Genomic DNA, 16321 nt, shown 5'->3' with positions numbered 1-16321 from the left:
GACACTCCTCCAGGCCCTTGGGCCACTACGGCTGAGGAGCGCTGGGTGTTTTTTTCTCCCAGGCCTTCCGGTGGTGGCCCTGCACTTGGGCTCAGGTAGATGCCGGTGCTGTGGGCTGAGGGGCTCTGTGTTGCCCTTGGGTCTGCGCAGCCTTTTGCTGAAGGCCCAGATGAAGGAGGAGTTTGGGGGCCATTTTCCATTCCCCAGGTCTCCTGGGGTGAGGGAGAAGGAGCCGGGAGCCGTGTGGGCCGCATGGCTGGGAGACAGTGACCCACCTGCCTGCTGCACGTACTCCTCTGCTCCAGGCACCAAAAGCCATCAACCTGATAGCAAGGTAGGATTTCAGGTGCTTGACAACATTAGAATTTAACCACATCTTGGGGACTTCCCTGGTGGTGCAGTGGTTAAGAATCCGCCTGCCAATGCAGGGGACACGGGTTTGAGCCCTGGTCCACGAAGATCCCACATGCCGCGGAGCAACTAGGCCTGTGCGCGCAACTACTGAGCCTGTGCTCTAGAGCCCACGAGCCACAACTACTGAAGCCCGCACGCGTAGAGCCCGTGCTCCGCAACAAGAGAAGCCACTACAATGAGAAGCCCACGCACCACAGCAAAGACTAGCCCCCGCTTACTACAGCTAGAGAAAGCCTGTGTGCAGCAACAAAGACCCAACACAGCTAAAAATAAATAAATAAATTAATTAATTAAAAAAAAAAAGAATTTAACCACATCTTATCGACAGAAACTTTCAATATCTTTGTTCACTGAGCTACATTTACTCCTGCCTGATCATAAACAATTCCATTTTTTCTTATCGGGGAATTTATTTTCAGATGTATATTTTTATAAGTTGATTCACTTCCTTGTTGCTTTTATTCATTGTTTTTAATTTTTAAATCTAAAATTTTAAAATGTAGCCACATTATTTTGTTTCATAGTACTTCTTTTTATCATTCTTTTATTTATGGCAGAAATACTGGTTTTCCATTTATGATAATGATATTAAATAAACTTGTTTAAGTATAAAACGAGTCAACTTAAAAGTGTTAACTGATAGTGCAGGTGGTATTTGGATAATGGCAGAAATCAAGATGGTGGTGTCCAAATGATGGAATTTATATATTATTATAAATGATAGCACTGTTTATTACTCCTTATTGAGCATTTATTAGGTGTCAGCCTCAATGCCATCCACGTAATGCTGTTCAATAGAATCTGTGCTAATGGAAATGCTCTATATCCGCACTATCCAAGCCACATGAGGCTACTGGGTCCTTGAAACGTGGCTAGTGAGACTAAAGAATTGAACGTTTTCTTTTATCTAATTTTAATTAATTTAAATTTAAGTATCCATGTTTACCATATTTGAGCAAGTGTAAGGGTCTTAAATATAAACTCTTTATAACATCTGTGAACTATTATTATTGCCATTTTGCTGATGAAGAGATTTAGACTTTGAGAGGTTGCCTGAGGTCACATAAGTAGCAGAGATGGCATCTGAACCCAGACCCACTGAACTACAGAACAGGTGCTCTTAATCACTTCCCACAGAAAAAGCCCAAAGAACATTCTGTCAGTAGCTGAATTGTACTGGGCCATGTGTGATGCTAAAACTGGCAGACTTGTGTATTTCTTTTACTAGAGTGGCTTGTTCTGTCATGGGATGGCCTTAAGGTATCACACAGGGTACTGGCATGACTGTTGATTTTTGAGTGGAACTGAGGTGTGACTGAGCCCGTGGGAAGCAGTGAGATGTGTCCACATTGAGGGCTAATCCTGACAAGGTCCCAGATGAATCATGGCCTCCAGGCTCTGTGCTCCTTGAGCACAGGGCCATTTCCTTCACCTGGTGTCGCCAGTACCAAGCCCATGGCTCTAAAGAACATTGGTCAACGTTCAATGAATGATAGAGGCTTAGAGCACAACAGTCATCATTTAGGTCAACCTTTGGATCACACAACTCTGTAACTGGTTTCACTTAAATTCATGACCATAAATATCAAGTGAGCCCTCACATTCCCTGGCAGTCTGACAACACATCTTAAATATGTTCAGTCTCTGATGATTTCACACTTTCTTCCAAATGTCCAGCACCCTGATTATCTTGTGGCTTTTGGTTCTCCAGGATCTGTACCTGTTTGTAATCCTCCGTTGTGTGGGTCTCGGTGAAAGGCAAGGAATATAAAAGGGTCAGAGGGTCACTCCCTCACCTACCCCAGGACTTGGGCTCAAGCATATGATCTAGGATTGGCCAATCTGGGGCTTGCAACTAGGACTCTGACTTCTGAGCTAGTGAGACCAAGGCCCAGGGCTCTTTAGAGGCTATTCATAGTGGTAGTCATTGCAGGGTGGTCTTGTGCTGGCAGCCCTATAGGAGGAGTTTTCACCAGACCGTTCCAGTCTGTGCTAGTTCCATGGGCATATGAAGATGACTCCCCAGTTTGTAGTTATAACTTTTACCTCTCTGCTGAGCTCCAAACTTGTATATGCACTTGCTTACTTAATAGTTCCACCTGGATATGTAATAGGCATCTCAGATATTACAAGACCAAAAAAACACTTTTCATCTTCTTATAAAACTATTTACTTCTCATGTCTTTCCTATCTTAGTAAATGGCACCACCATCCACCCAACTGCTCAAATTCAAAAACCTATGAGTCATCCCCGATTTCTCTTTTCCTCTTAATGTCCACAGCCAGTTGAGTACGAGTCCTGTTGACTCTACCTTCAAAGTATGCACTAACCTGATCGCAAGTGTTGCTAGCACCTGGACTTTTGCAATAACCTCTGCAGTAGCCCCCAACCCTTCACCAAGATATCTATGTCGCAATACCTGGAACCTATGACTATGTTACCTTACATGTTTAAAGGATTTTGTGATTAAATTAAGGATCTTGAAATGGGGAGATTATCCTGGATTATCCAGGAAGGTCCAATATAACCACAAGGTTCTTATAAGAGGGAGGCAGGAGGATCAAAGTCAGTAGTAGGAGACGTGACAATGGAAGCAAGAGGTGGTAATGATGTGAGGAAGGGGCCATGAGCCAAGGAATGCAGGTGGCTTCTAGAAGGGCAAGGAAAGAGATTTTTCCCCTGAAGCTTGCAGATGGAATGCAGCCCTGCAGACACATTGATTTTAGACTTCTGAACTCCAGACCTGTAAAAGAATAATGATTTTAGACTCCTGAACTCCAGACCTGTAAAAGAATAATGATTTTAGACTCCTGAACTCCAGACCTGTAAAAGAATAAATTCATGTTGTTTTAAGCCACTAAGTGTGTGCAGATTTGTTACAGCAGCAATAGGAAGCTAATACAACCCTCTAATTGGTCTCCCCATTTCCTGCCTTGTCTCTACAATGCCTTATCTACACCACAGACTGAGGATCTTTAAAAAAGCTAAATTGGATTGTCACCGTTCTGTTTAAAACTTCCTTACCAAGAAGCTTTTCTTTGTATTTGAAACAAAATCCAAATTTACCAGGGCCATTGGCCCTATATGAGCTGGTCAGTGGATACCTCTCCAAGCTCTCCATATTCCTTCACCCCTCCTTCCACATGCCGCCTCCACCCCACCCCCCAAGCCTTGTGGACATGGGGCAACTTGTTTCCCCATTGGGGCCCTTGTTCTAGCCATTCCCTGTGTCTGGAACACTCTGTCCCCAGATTTTTGAATGGCTAGTCCCTTTAGCTTTCAGCTCAAAGTTCTCCTCTTTAGAGGGATTTCCCTGACCCCAACCTAAAGTAGTCCCCCTGTCACTCTCATTTGTATCATCCTGTTTAGTTGTCCGCACAGCACTCTTTATTTGAAGCTATACTTACTAGTTTACTATTTATTTCCTCACTACTCCTTTAACCCAAGTTTCAGGAAACCGGAAACTTGTATCCTGCTGTAGCCCCCCCACCTCTCCTACAACAGTGCCTGGCATAGGCTAAGAGACCCTCAGTGAAAACCCATTGCATGATTTCATGCTTGACTTTTCCAAGACCTAGGGTTCAAGTTGGCTACTGGCAGAGCAGGGCCTACACCCCAGATCTCCAGACTGAACCCAGAGGTGAAACTGAGACCCGGCTCCAGGCCCTCTTACTAGAGCTGGGGCCACCCAGCCTGGTCAGAGAAGAGGGAGAGTTCAGAGAGAACTCATGGAGTGTTCCCGCCATGGGAACTTATTACAATGACAGTGGTAATGAAAACAACAGCTAATGTTATCGAGCACCCTCTATGAGCCAGGCACTGTTGTAGGTGTTTAATGTAAGTTCATTTGCTCTTCACAACCACACAGTGAAGTGGATACTATTATTATAGGTTGGGGAAATTGAAGCACGGAACAACAGTACAGCTTAATATACACAACTATAGGTTTCCATCACATCCTTCCTGTGCTCTCTCACTCTCTCCCACTGCTTGGGTTAGAGTATTTGCTTGTCTGTGAAATCGCGCACAGCCCCAGGGCCTCGGGGTCGTTGCCTTCCCGGGACTGGCGGTGGCGCCCCAGAGCGCAGGCGCGGGGCGGGGCGGGGCGGGCGGGCAGAGGGCGGAAGCAGGGATTGGGTGGAAGAGAGCTGAAACCTAATAGCGGAAGTCCCGCCCAGCCCGGGTGAAACTTCCGGCTCTAACGGCTTGGGGCTTATGCTGACGGAGCGGAGGCAGCAGGGTCAGAATGGTGCTGCTGGAGAGTGAGCAGGTATAGCCAGAGCTGGCCGGCTGAGGGACCGATACTGTTTGGGGCTTAGCTCGGGGCCTCTGTCTCCTTCTGCGGGAGGGACTGGGACTTGACGAGGCGGGGGCCGGTGGGGGGGGGGGTTTGGAGTTGCCTAACGGGGCCGGGCTTCTTGTGTTCCAGTTCCTGACGGAGCTGACCAGGCTCTTCCAGAAGTGCCGGTTGTCGGGCAGCGTGTTCATCACCCTGAAGAAGTGTAAGCAGCTGTGGATGCAGCAAGGCCGGAAGGGAGCTGGGAGGCCGAGCGATGCCCCGGCCCGGGTGCCCAGTGACTGGGAGCCACAGGCAGAGTCTGTCTGCCGCGTATCCCCGCCTTCCCGTACCTTCCTCCACCTGGTACTGGCACATTCAGGGCTGAGGGGCCGGAGAGTATTGGGGATTGTGGCTGGTGCGGCCCCAGCACTTAGCCACCTAAGTCAGTTCCGGTTCCAGTGGGCCCCAAGCATGTCAGGGCTCGTATTTTTGTCAAGGATCCCCAACCGCGCCGTGATTACTGAGATTTAGTCTGCTTTGATATTACAGTGTTCCCATCGTGGAAGTGGCAAGTAGGTTCCCAAAGTGTGGGCAAGGCGTCTGTAATAGCAGATAATGTGGTTAACAGAACTAGATCAGTGGAGGTGGCTTAGGTATCCTCTTGGAATCTTTCTCCTACTTTTTACCTCTTCGTCTACCTGTTAACCACGTCTGTGGCTGTGTTCACCAGGATGTATTTTTCATGCAGATGATGGTCGAACTAAACCCATTCCAAGGAAGGGTTCTGTGGAGGGCTTTGAGCCCTCAGACAACAAGTGTCTGTTAAGAGCTACTGACGGGAAAAAGAAGATCAGCACTGTGGTGAGTTGGATTCCTAATACTCCTAATTTTGGAGTTTAAAGACTTGAATTTAACTTGAGGGGTATATCTGAACCAGTTTTTTTTTTGTTTTGTTTTGTTTTTAAGTTATTAAATAAAGCCTAGTGTGTAGCTCTCCAGCTGTTTTGGGATCAGGGTCTTCTTTTATTACCTTAGTAATAGAAAACCCAAAAGCAAAATTAAAACGAAGAAGGTAGAAGCCAAACACTTGTTAGAAATAAAATTAGCATATTGGTCCTTACTCAGAGTAGCACGGTAAGGAGCAGTTGGCATATTTGATTCCTTATTCCTTTACTGTGCTGGGCCTTCAGTGAACAGTTTCTTGGTATCAGATGCTTTTACTTTTAAGCTGATTGTTCACTTATCTTTGTGGTTCATGTACCAAACATGTATTATATTAGGCTTTGTATTTGAGAGCATATGATTTAGTCAAGAGTCCTAGTATTATTCCCTTTCAAAGTGGGGGTTGAATATGGCCAAGCAAGAGACTGCTTGGATTCCAAATGAATACTTCTTTATTCTGCTGGGGCAGAACCAGACTGCCCTCTAATCACATCAGCATAGGATATTCATGAGAATATATGCCATAATTAGTTGATGTCTCCCATTACCAGTTATCTTGAGAAGACTTTTACAGTAAAGCAAGCTTATGTGGCTTTTAAAAATAAAGTTGGGTGCCATGAAATACGGAAGACTAAGGAATCTTCAGAGGTAGAATTTCTTTTGTTGTGGTAGGTTGCATTTTGCTTAAATGCGCCTGAACTAATGGTAGGTTTAAAATAAGATGGGGAGGGAGTACTTTAAAAGTATCTTGCACAAAAGATTAAGGCCTTTGACGTCTCTCAGAACCCTGAGAAAAAGTCAGTGCCATGTGTGTAAGAGATTTCAACAGAGGCAAGAAGCATAGCTTCTTAAGGAGCCCACTTCTGCCTCTTTCCCATCTTGGTACAATTCTCAAAGTGCAGAGCTACTTTGCTTGTTCCTCAGGCAGAGGAAAGTGGAGTAGAAAAATAGCTTTTACTGTATTATGACCCCTGCAATTGGAAAGAAATATTTTTAAAGATTAGGATGTTGTCTTCATGAGGCTTTTGAGTTGCTATTGGGTGAGGCAGATGATTCCTATGTGGATAACAGGGGTGACCTTTTCCCCAATCTTTTCCAGGTGAGCTCCAAAGAAGTGAATAAGTTTCAGATGGTGAGTGTCTGGTGTTCTCTGTGTCTCGTTTCTCAGGGCAAGAGTCAGCATAATAATTAACACTGGCCTAAGATTGCTATTTAGGTTCACTGCTCTCCTGTGATGTCTTACCAGTAGTTTACAAGTAAAAGCTGCCAGGCTGCTGTGAATTCTACTTTCAAAGCTGATATTGTCCTTTTTAGCTAGATTTTGTTGTCTTAGGCTTCAGATATGCTCTATGTATAGTATAGCTGAATAAGAAGTTGCCTGTAGTTTTCCATTTTTGCTTAAAAAAGAAGTAAAAAACGTGCAACTCACTAGTGGGTGTTGCAGAAGCTGCTATAACGTGAGGGTGTTTTCCTTACACCATTTTCCTTAGGATACAAGTATCCCCATGGTATTATATGCTTTATCAGATAGGCTTTCTGATTTTGGCTACCCTAAATCCATTACGGAAGCACAGCAGATGCCCCACCAATGTGCAACTCTTCCCACTAAGGTCATGCTCTGTGTCTTTTAGGCTTATTCAAACCTACTGAGAGCTAACATGGATGGGCTGAAGAAGAGGGACAAAAAGAGCAAGAGTAAGAAGAGCAAAGCAGCGCAGTGAAGGGCACCAGATTCCCGCCTTCACCAGCTAACCACTGAATTGCTATTTTTCCTTTGGTTTTTACTTTTGGCCACAAAGCTGGGTTTCTCATTCCCCTACAATAACTGTTTCCATGTGAGATTAGGGTCAGTTTTGGATGGAAGAAGGGCTGCAGTGTTTACAGGGTAGTTACAAGAAGCCAGTTTATTTTATATCTGGCTAAGTGGTCTGTGTTGTATGTTTCTGGATAATAGTTTACAGTCTCTGTAGCCGTCTGTGAAGAGCACTGTATCATTAAACCTGTATTTATCAGTACTGACCATCTTTTATTCCTTTTCCCATCCCATAGAAAGTTTCTGGCAATAGCTCCTCATTCTGGAATGACTGACTATGAATAGGCTTTAGGCCCTGTCTTATGAGTTACTGGAATTGAAACCTGACAATTTTATAAAAAGTTGTGTTATTTCATGGGTATTTTTCCCAACTTGGCTGTATAATTTTATCATCATAGTTCCTTTAGCAAATTTGAATGAGTTCTCATAGCGAAATGAGAGTCTGCTTAACCAACTAAGGATAAGCCTATTACAAAATCATCAAGAATAAAGATTCCAAGTTAATGATGATATTTGATTTCTTTATGCCCTTTATTGTGGACATTTTCATGTGCTCAGTATATAGGGCTGAGAAGAACAAGGCCGTTTTCTTGTGTTCTAGCTCCACAAAACCTTTAGTGCTAATAGATTTGCAATTAAAAAGCAACAGATACATGAAAACATTTATTATATTCAAAAGATAAATTTATAATATATTACACATGAAAAACCTACAAAGCTCAACTCTGTAGGACAGCTTCTTAGAACGTAAAGCTAATTTAAAATTACAATGAATGTACAACATTTTATAGTATAAGCTTCTGTTTGAACAATGTTAATGATTGTTCTTTAGGATTAAAATAAGATTCTGTAGTAGTCATCTCTGTAGCTATACAGGAACAGCACAGACACCCTGCAAAAGAAGGGAGAAGACAGGATCAGTATAATGGTAGAGAACAGAGTTGATAAATTATTTTTAGAACACTTAACTGTAGGAGTTTTGTGTAATCAACAACAATATGGAAGGCCAGTCACTAAAAATGTTACATAAGTTTTACAGAAGCTGTGACTGGCAAGGGTCCAGTATAGACAGTATAAGGGTCTACACAAGGAGCCCACCATTCACCTCACAGGCTTTGTTGTTTCCTTTTAAGTGGATGATAACATGAACAACTGGCAAGGGGACATAAAGTAGTCACACTTGTTTTTGTTCATTTAAATGTTTCTAGGAGTTACCTGGGTGATTAAAAATTATAACTGGTGCAGAAAAAGCATTTGAAAAAACTCATACCCATTCATAATTATAAAAAAAAAAAAGAACCCTTCAGAAAATGAGTAATTAAAAAAAAAAAAAAAACTGGGATAGCTGCTGCTGGGACCACTGCGTTTTGTTATTGACAAGATCATGACTGTGATTCACAGTCCTGATTACCAGTTGCAGTTCTAACGTAGCAGCTTATTAGCCATCTGACCTCAACATGACAATAAGATAATTTGTCACTTTAAAACCCCTCCTTGGGAAAAAGACCCCAAAAAACAAAAAAACCCTCTCTGAGTTTTAACCCATGTTGAAACCTGCAATGCCTAAGTGATGATAACTTACTTTTTTTCTACTTTGATGTTATAAATTTCATCACAGACTAATTTGAGGTATCTTTGCTTTGGCAGGCGTGACAGCAGCTGCTTCACAGTTGTGTTAAATGCCTGTTCGTCAGCATCCCACTAGGAAAAAAATAGATAAGACTTAACAACAGATACTAGGGTTTATTAAAACTGGTTTTTTCTGGGTCACTGATGAAATGTCAATGCCATTCCCCCCTTTAAGTATACTGAAGAGATCAGTTACAGGGAGAGAGAACTAATGGGGAGACTGCTAGGGTTCTTCCTTTGAAGCATCGAGTTTCTTTACAAGACCAGTTTACTAGATCCTGACTAACAGTGCTGCAGCCCCAGTGTGCTCATGTGACTTTATACCAGTTATTTCTGCCAACTGTTGACTTTCTGTGAAATGGAGATACCACCTCTGATACATACCCATTTGAGTGGCTCATAAAGCAGTAAATTCCCAGTGTATGCTTATTTACCAGACAACAGAATACTAGTGGGGAGGGGAAACAGGGAAGGGGGAAGTCAGCTTATAAAGGAAACTACAAGGATATATTGTACAGCACGGGGAATACAGCCAATATTTTATATAAATGGAGAATAACCTTTAAAAAAAAAACCAAAACGTAGTATGAAATGTTAGCTCTGGGGCAAAGTTCATTTTTCATCTAACTTAATCTGTGACTAAACTCTCTGGATAGACAAAAGCATTCTTTGGTATGACGTTGCAGAAATCACCTGTAGTTATTCTTACAGTTGAACATTCTTATAGCAAAGGTAGGTATTTACATTTTTTTAAAGTTCAATTAGGCTATTCGATAATAAGGGTATGTACCTGTTAAAAAAAAAAAAAAAAAGCATATGAAAAAGGACCTAAATTTAATTTTTATGAAAAGATCTTCCATGTAGTTCTAGTTCTGCAAATGAGCTTCCCTAGTTGGAATGAAGGTTTGTAGAAGCGGCATAGTATAGTGGGTAAGAACATAGATTCCACTAGTCTGCCTAAGTTCATATCCTGGCTCTGCAACTTCCTAGTTAGGTGAATTTGAGTAAGATATCTAGCCTGTCTGCCTCCGATTCTCCATAAAACGTAGAATGATTCCATTTATCTGTAAAATGGGGATCTGTAAGAAGGTAACATACATATCCCTTGGGGCTGTTGTGATTAAATGAGTTAATATTTGTAAAGTGCTTAGAACAAGGCCTGCCAGAGCCTGACACACAGTAAAAGCACTAGATGTTTGTTAAAATCATCTCTGAAATTTAAAAGAAAGTCACTAGAAAAGTGTGATTCCCTCAAAATTTGATTTAGTAATAAATACATATGTCACATAAAAGGAACAATGTTACCAAATTCCTGGAACTGCCAGAAAAATACCTAATATCACTAAGAAAATAATGCCATTTTCAACTTTCTTTTGGCAAATCAACGGCTTTGGGATTTTAAAGGCCATAATGCAGAAGAGTCCATCTTGCTTACCTCTAATGATAGAAACTGTAAAATTGTTTCTTTGGGTAGATCCACCTGTTGATACACAAAAATGTACATCGTGTCAGGGAACCTAGGCAGCACACACTGACTTGTGCCTATGGTGTCACTTCGGATGGAGCAACATGAATGGGATGCTCCCGTGCTTATTGAACTGGGCAGTGATGCGATCTCAGCACTGGTGAACTAATACTCCCAGGCCCCACACATCACACCCCAAAGGTTTGATACTGCTATCTGCAAAGGCCTGAAACATTTAGAAAAATGATGATTTTCGTGTTGTCCCCTTCCCCCCAATCTTTCAGAGGAAGAAACTAGGAGAAACGGGCCTGCATCCCAATGCTGCTAACACTGAGCAAAAAAAAAAGCCCTGACCTCTGAGGAAACTACTTTGACAGTATGGACAAAAGCCATCCTCAAAAAGTTAAAGAAAGTGACTTACAGCCAAAATTTCAATTTCACTGCTTTTCTGATGCAAGTTAGCAAGGGAGGTCTGAAGTCGGGTTTGTACCTAACAAGAAGAAAGCATGTTAGAATTCAGAACCTGTCAAACCAAGCCATCTTTCTTGCCGTTTCATTTCTTACTCTAGGAAACAATCACAGGTGACAAACCAAAGCCTAGAAGGGATCCCAAATATTATATAAGGACTTGCTCTTAATCCACCTCAGTAAGATGAGTGTCTAGCCTATTATAATCTCAGGGGAAATGAGATTTTTATAGCCTACCTTGATCATTTGCTTACTCATCCACCTAGCTGCTTATTTCTTTATAATTTTGAAACGAACCTAATAAAAGCTCAGTACTGTGAAATAGTGCATGTGGAAGCAGGGAGATTTTAGTATTAAGCTAAATGTAGAAAAAGGGGACAGGGACAGCAATGAGAATGTGGAACTGAAATATGGTAGAAAGATATGAAAAACAAGTTTCTACCCAACATCCTGAGAAACAGCCAGGAAAGCTAACAAAATGGGGTAACTTGATCTTTTGTATTTCAATCTAATTACATTCCCAGATAATGACTGCTTTCTTCATACCCTCTTCCCAGATGAGGCCAGTGTGCCACCTGTGCTCATTAGCCTTGTCCTGCACTTCCCTTCCCACCGTCCCTCCCATTTGGAACACCCTCACCTTCCCTCCCTGCCTATTTAAATCCTTCCGGGATCATCTCCAGGAAGCCTTTCTTGATCATCCATGCAAACACTGATCTTTGTCTCTCCCCCATGTCTGTAGCACACTCTGACACTCATTCAGTGTACTTATTAATTCAGCATCCTATTACTGATTTCCTTCTATTTTCCAACTATATAATGCGTATGCTTTGGAGGTTATAAACTCTTCAAGGACTGGGGCCCTGTCACGTCTTTTCTATTTTACCTGGCACTTAGCACAGAATCAGGCAAAGAGCAGATATCAAAAACATGTATGCAGTGAGAAACCTGCCCCAAGTCTTGTGGTAGATCTCTTCTGCTTTGTTATTTACAATAAAACCAAACAAACCCCATCTGCTATTAGAGCCGGATCAGAAAGTTTTTGTTTGGATCCAGTAATTCTGACAACAGCTGCATCTAGGTGCCCACAGTGTACACTGACGCCTCTTTGGAGGACAAATGGGGCAGAATCCTGGCACCAGAGATGCTTTGTGTTGATGGAATTTTCCGAAGTCACCAAGTTCAGGAAGTGGGAAGAAAAACATTTCAAGGAAACTGTTTCTTTTCCTCTTCTGTTCTCTTCCTCCTTTGTAGCTCACGTTAGAAAGCCAAGGAAAGTCTGACCATATACCTGAGTTTCATACCGCCTCCTAGTGCTGGCTGACAGCTTCTCTGGGGCTACCACGCTCACAATGGGAACAACTGTTGCTCCATGGATTTCAAACAAACCTGAAACAGAGAGTTTTAGCTGTTATGGCCTCATCTGGTCCCACTTTCTATAACACACCACAGAGACGGCGGAGATGATTAGAATCCACTCGGGAGTGATTCTATGGACTGGATTGTGTCTGAGCTTTGTGTTCTATCTATCTCTGCAACTGCCTGCACTTGACCAGAAGGAGTCCAGAACCCCACCCAACCCCCAGCAGTTCTGATACTTCTGTCAAGATCACCAGCCTTCTCTCCTCAGGTGGGAGGTGACAAAGGCATAGAGAGGCAGTATGAGCCAAACCTCATGAACCTAAGAAAAAAATCAAACTGTATTTCCCAAACTCTAATACTTCTTTAAATTCCTCAAAGCATTTGAAATCTGATGGTGGCACAAAGCCTGCTAACAGAAATGAACCCAGAAGACCCAATTCTGTTAAAAGCCAAGTATGTCTTCTCGTGGACTTCACTGGGACATTTCTTTTTCAGTCAGGTTGACAGATGTGGTGAAACTAAAGGCGTAACTATCACCACTGTTCCCTCTTGGCTTTCATGAAAACAAATGTATATAGTGTCTTTCTCCAAGGCATTTCAAAATGCTTTTCTTCAATCTTCCATATGGGGAAAATGTATCCACATTTGACCTATATAATAAACTGAATCAAAGGAAGATTAAACCACTTGCAAAAATAAGACAGATATATCAGGACCAAAAGAGTCACCAAACTCCCAGTGGTTTTATCATTTTCTAGAATGTGGGTTTCAAAGGGATAAATTCCATTTGGTATAACTAACTGTGTATATGCTACTTTAAGAGTATATTTCTGATGCAGTGAGTTAGCCACAGTCATAAGTATTTAGAGCAAACACATACACACACACACACACACACACACCACAAGCATTATTATGTTTAGGTTACAATTAGTAATTATACCTGAAGCATTAGAAAATGACCCCTTCAGATTTTGTACTGCAAGATTATCGGAAGCTTCTCTAAAAACAAGCAAACAAAAACAATTAGAATAAACAGTCATTAAGACAAAACAACACAGATAATTTACAGTGAGCTACACTTGGAGGCTTTTTTCTATTAAATATAAAAATATTTAATAATATTGGTTATTAGTGGAGGAAAAACAAAAACAAAAAAATTTGCACTTAATTATGCTTTTGGTTCAGAGCAAATAAAAATTATCAAGGCTGTCACTTCAAATTAACATTCTAGAGACAACGTTCTGATTTATTCAGCTGGGTGTGAAGTACCGGCTCAACATAAGAAGCTAATTTCAATGAAATATAATGGGTGTTCTTTCTGCTCCCCTCACAATACAAGGAAACATTAGCAATGCCCCGCCTTCATTATGGCAGCAACCTTGGTGATCACCCACAGGAGAACATTTAGTAAATGAGATTCTTTCAAAAGCTGTTGAATGGATGTTCTTTCAAAGACTGAATTAATTTATAGCCTTTGAGAGACATAATAGCACTCTATCTTGGGAAAACAGGGAAATAAACATTCACATGGAGGAAAGATTTTAAACCTTTCCCTGCTAAAACTAAATCCCATCTGGCCTGTTAAGCGTCTTAATGATGGTTGCCTGTCCTATCACTAATAGTCACTATTAATTAGTTGACTATTTTTTGTTTTTCCTTCTAAACCTCTGCCTTTGATTTGGATTCTTAATCCTAATACCTAGTGACTTCAAGAACATTATATTCTCTTAGAAAAAGCCTGATGGTAAATGTCGTCAAGCTAGGTGCATATGGGCAGGGGCAGGGGCCGGGGACGGAGAAGCAAGCAGGAACATTTATTTTATATAAGCCAGGATTTCTCTGTCTTGGCACTATTGACATTTTGGGCCAGGTAACTCTTTGTTGGGGTGGGGGTCAGTCCTCTGCACTACAGGATGTTTAACAGCATCCCTGGTCCCTGCTAGATGCCAGCAGCACCTCCTGTTTAACAACCAAAAATGCTGTCTCCAAACATGGCCAAATGTCCCCTGAAGGGCAAAACTGCTGCTGCTGGTTGAGAATCATGGATATAAGCCAAAAAAAGTAGAGTACTGTATTTCCTGATTATGAGCATAAATACAGGAGTTACAAATATATAGGAAAGCTTAAGGGAAATTAAGATCCCTTGTAATCCCACTAACCAGAAATAACTATAATTTAAAAATTTGGTCCATCATTCCACACATTTTTCTATGTATGGGCTACATATTTTGGTTGAAACAAAAATGGGATCATATCATACATCTTATTTGTGGACATCCTTCCTTGTAATAAACTCAGCTTTACCATAATCATTTTTAAAGGCTGCATAGTATTTCACTGTATTTACTGTAATTGGAACAGTCTTCTATAATATTGTGATATTATAAGTGAGATTCTCAAAGTGTGGTCCAGAGACCCCTGGAAGCCCCTGAGATCCTTTCACAGAGTATCTGCAATGTCAAAACTATTTTCGCAATAATCCTAAAATGTTAACTATCCTTTTTATTCTTATCCTCTCGTTAATGTGTGATGGACTTTTCCAGAGACTACAGGATGTGTGATATCACAACAGACTGAATGCAGAAACAGACAAGACAATGCAGTTTCTTCTACTAAAGCATTAGAGATTACAAAAATGTAAAACAATGCATTAACAATATCTGTAAAAATGTGAAACAATGCCACTCTTTCTTACTACATTTATTTTGTTTTGGAAAATAGTTATTTTCCATTAAAAAATGTTATATAGGTTTGTGTGTAATGAGCTTGTTATTTTAAAATAAGTATTTTTAAAATGTTTACATTTTGATTTCTAACATAGAAATTATATGATATAAAAAAATTATATGAAATTATATGATATATAGATATAATCCACATAAACAAAGCTCTTTGGGGTCCTCAAATAATTTTTAAGGGCATAAAGGGGTTCTGAAACCAAAAAGTTTGAGAACTGCTATTATAAACAGTGCCTTGATAGACATCTTTGCACATATCCCTATGGAATAATTTTACTATAAATTCCTAAAGTGGAATTGCTGGGTCAATTTTTTTTTTTTTTAAGTTTTAGTTTTTAGGCTTTTAACTTTGTTAAATTCCTATCCAGAGAGTTGAACCAATTTGCATTCCTATGATGAGTATGTGAGATCTTTTCTTAGAATATTATAATTTCCCAGAATATTAGATCTTTCAAAACCACTGACAAAACACTACTGAAATTCACTGATTGACAGACCAAATAAGATAATGGCAGATAGATTTTGGTTCCTTAGGCTTTTCAAAATGATAAAAAATTTTTTGACATGTTATGAAGGACAAATGTTGAAAGTCAGTTATGACTAGTCTTATGTAGGGGGTCCTATACTTAAACTTCTGAGTTATTCAGAAGCAACAGAATGGTTCAATAAGAGTTATCCTGAGCCATCTTTATTTCCCAAAAGGATCAAACTGACTTTTAAAATAAATGTATGGTAATTCTAGATAGGCAGTTGCAGCTGGTTTTCTGGGCGTTTGTTTCCTAAGTTACCTGATAGTCCTCTCATCACTGACTTTAGTCCTCAGTTTCTGCACAACATGGTCCACTAGATCAGACTCCAGCACACGTTTCTCTGTTTGCCTTTCCTTCTCAAAAGACTTAACCTTAAAAAGAATGAAACAGAGCCATCATTTCTGAAGCCAACAGGCTGAAGAGTACTATAGTAAGTCTACTAAGTCAACAGTTTAGGTTGATGGCTCTTAACCGGGGGTGATTTTGCTCCCCACAGGACAGCTGGCAATGATTAGCGACACCTGTGGTTGTGACAGCTGAGGGGGGCGCTACTGGCATCTAGTGGGTAGACGCTAGGGATGCTGCTAAACATCCTACAACGCACAAGACAGGAGCCCCAGAAAGAAGTATGTAGCCCCAAATGTCAAAATGTGGCTGCCGAGGGACCCTGGTCTAGA

The 16321-nt window shown here is 41.1% G+C and overlaps 2 protein-coding genes across 5 annotated transcripts in view; one reads left to right on the top strand and one right to left on the bottom strand.

Moving 5' to 3' along the window:
* Positions 1 to 4595: 4595 nt before the first annotated feature.
* On the top strand, positions 4596 to 7651 carry SRP14 (signal recognition particle 14). Of its 2 annotated transcripts, none has more exons than XR_011074685.1 (5): positions 4596 to 4685; positions 4845 to 5057; positions 5443 to 5555; positions 6736 to 6768; positions 7268 to 7354. XR_011074685.1 is itself a non-coding variant. In XM_068549161.1 (5 exons), the coding sequence occupies exons 1-5, from the start codon at positions 4662 to 4664 to the stop codon at positions 7355 to 7357; spliced, it is 333 nt and encodes a 110-aa protein (XP_068405262.1). In that variant the 5' UTR covers positions 4596 to 4661; the 3' UTR covers positions 7358 to 7651. The 2 variants fall into 2 exon arrangements, 1 of the variants encoding a protein (XP_068405262.1); XM_068549161.1 differs by having other exon boundaries at positions 4845 to 4917; positions 7268 to 7651.
* Positions 7652 to 8015: 364 nt separating this feature from the next.
* The window catches only part of EIF2AK4 (eukaryotic translation initiation factor 2 alpha kinase 4), a 108250-nt gene continuing 99944 nt past the window's right edge, over positions 8016 to 16321 (bottom strand). For 2 of the 3 annotated variants that reach the window (XM_068549146.1, XM_068549155.1), the window contains 7 exons: positions 15903 to 16015; positions 13317 to 13375; positions 12303 to 12400; positions 10965 to 11033; positions 10514 to 10558; positions 9032 to 9150; positions 8016 to 8341 (listed from right to left, as the gene is read on the bottom strand). In XM_068549146.1, the coding sequence (XP_068405247.1) occupies positions 8284 to 8341; positions 9032 to 9150; positions 10514 to 10558; positions 10965 to 11033; positions 12303 to 12400; positions 13317 to 13375; positions 15903 to 16015 (561 nt within the window). In that variant the 3' untranslated portion in view covers positions 8016 to 8283. Of the gene's footprint in view, positions 8342 to 9031; positions 9151 to 10513; positions 10559 to 10964; positions 11034 to 12302; positions 12401 to 13316; positions 13376 to 15902; positions 16016 to 16321 lie in introns of those variants that run through there. The other variant, XR_011074671.1, reaches the window with a different exon arrangement.

The sequence above is a fragment of the Eschrichtius robustus genome, chromosome 1, assembly GCF_028021215.1.
Source record: "Eschrichtius robustus isolate mEscRob2 chromosome 1, mEscRob2.pri, whole genome shotgun sequence".
In the NCBI taxonomy this organism is placed as follows: Eukaryota; Metazoa; Chordata; class Mammalia; order Artiodactyla; family Eschrichtiidae; genus Eschrichtius; species Eschrichtius robustus.
This window is presented reverse-complemented; position numbering and strand designations above follow the sequence as displayed.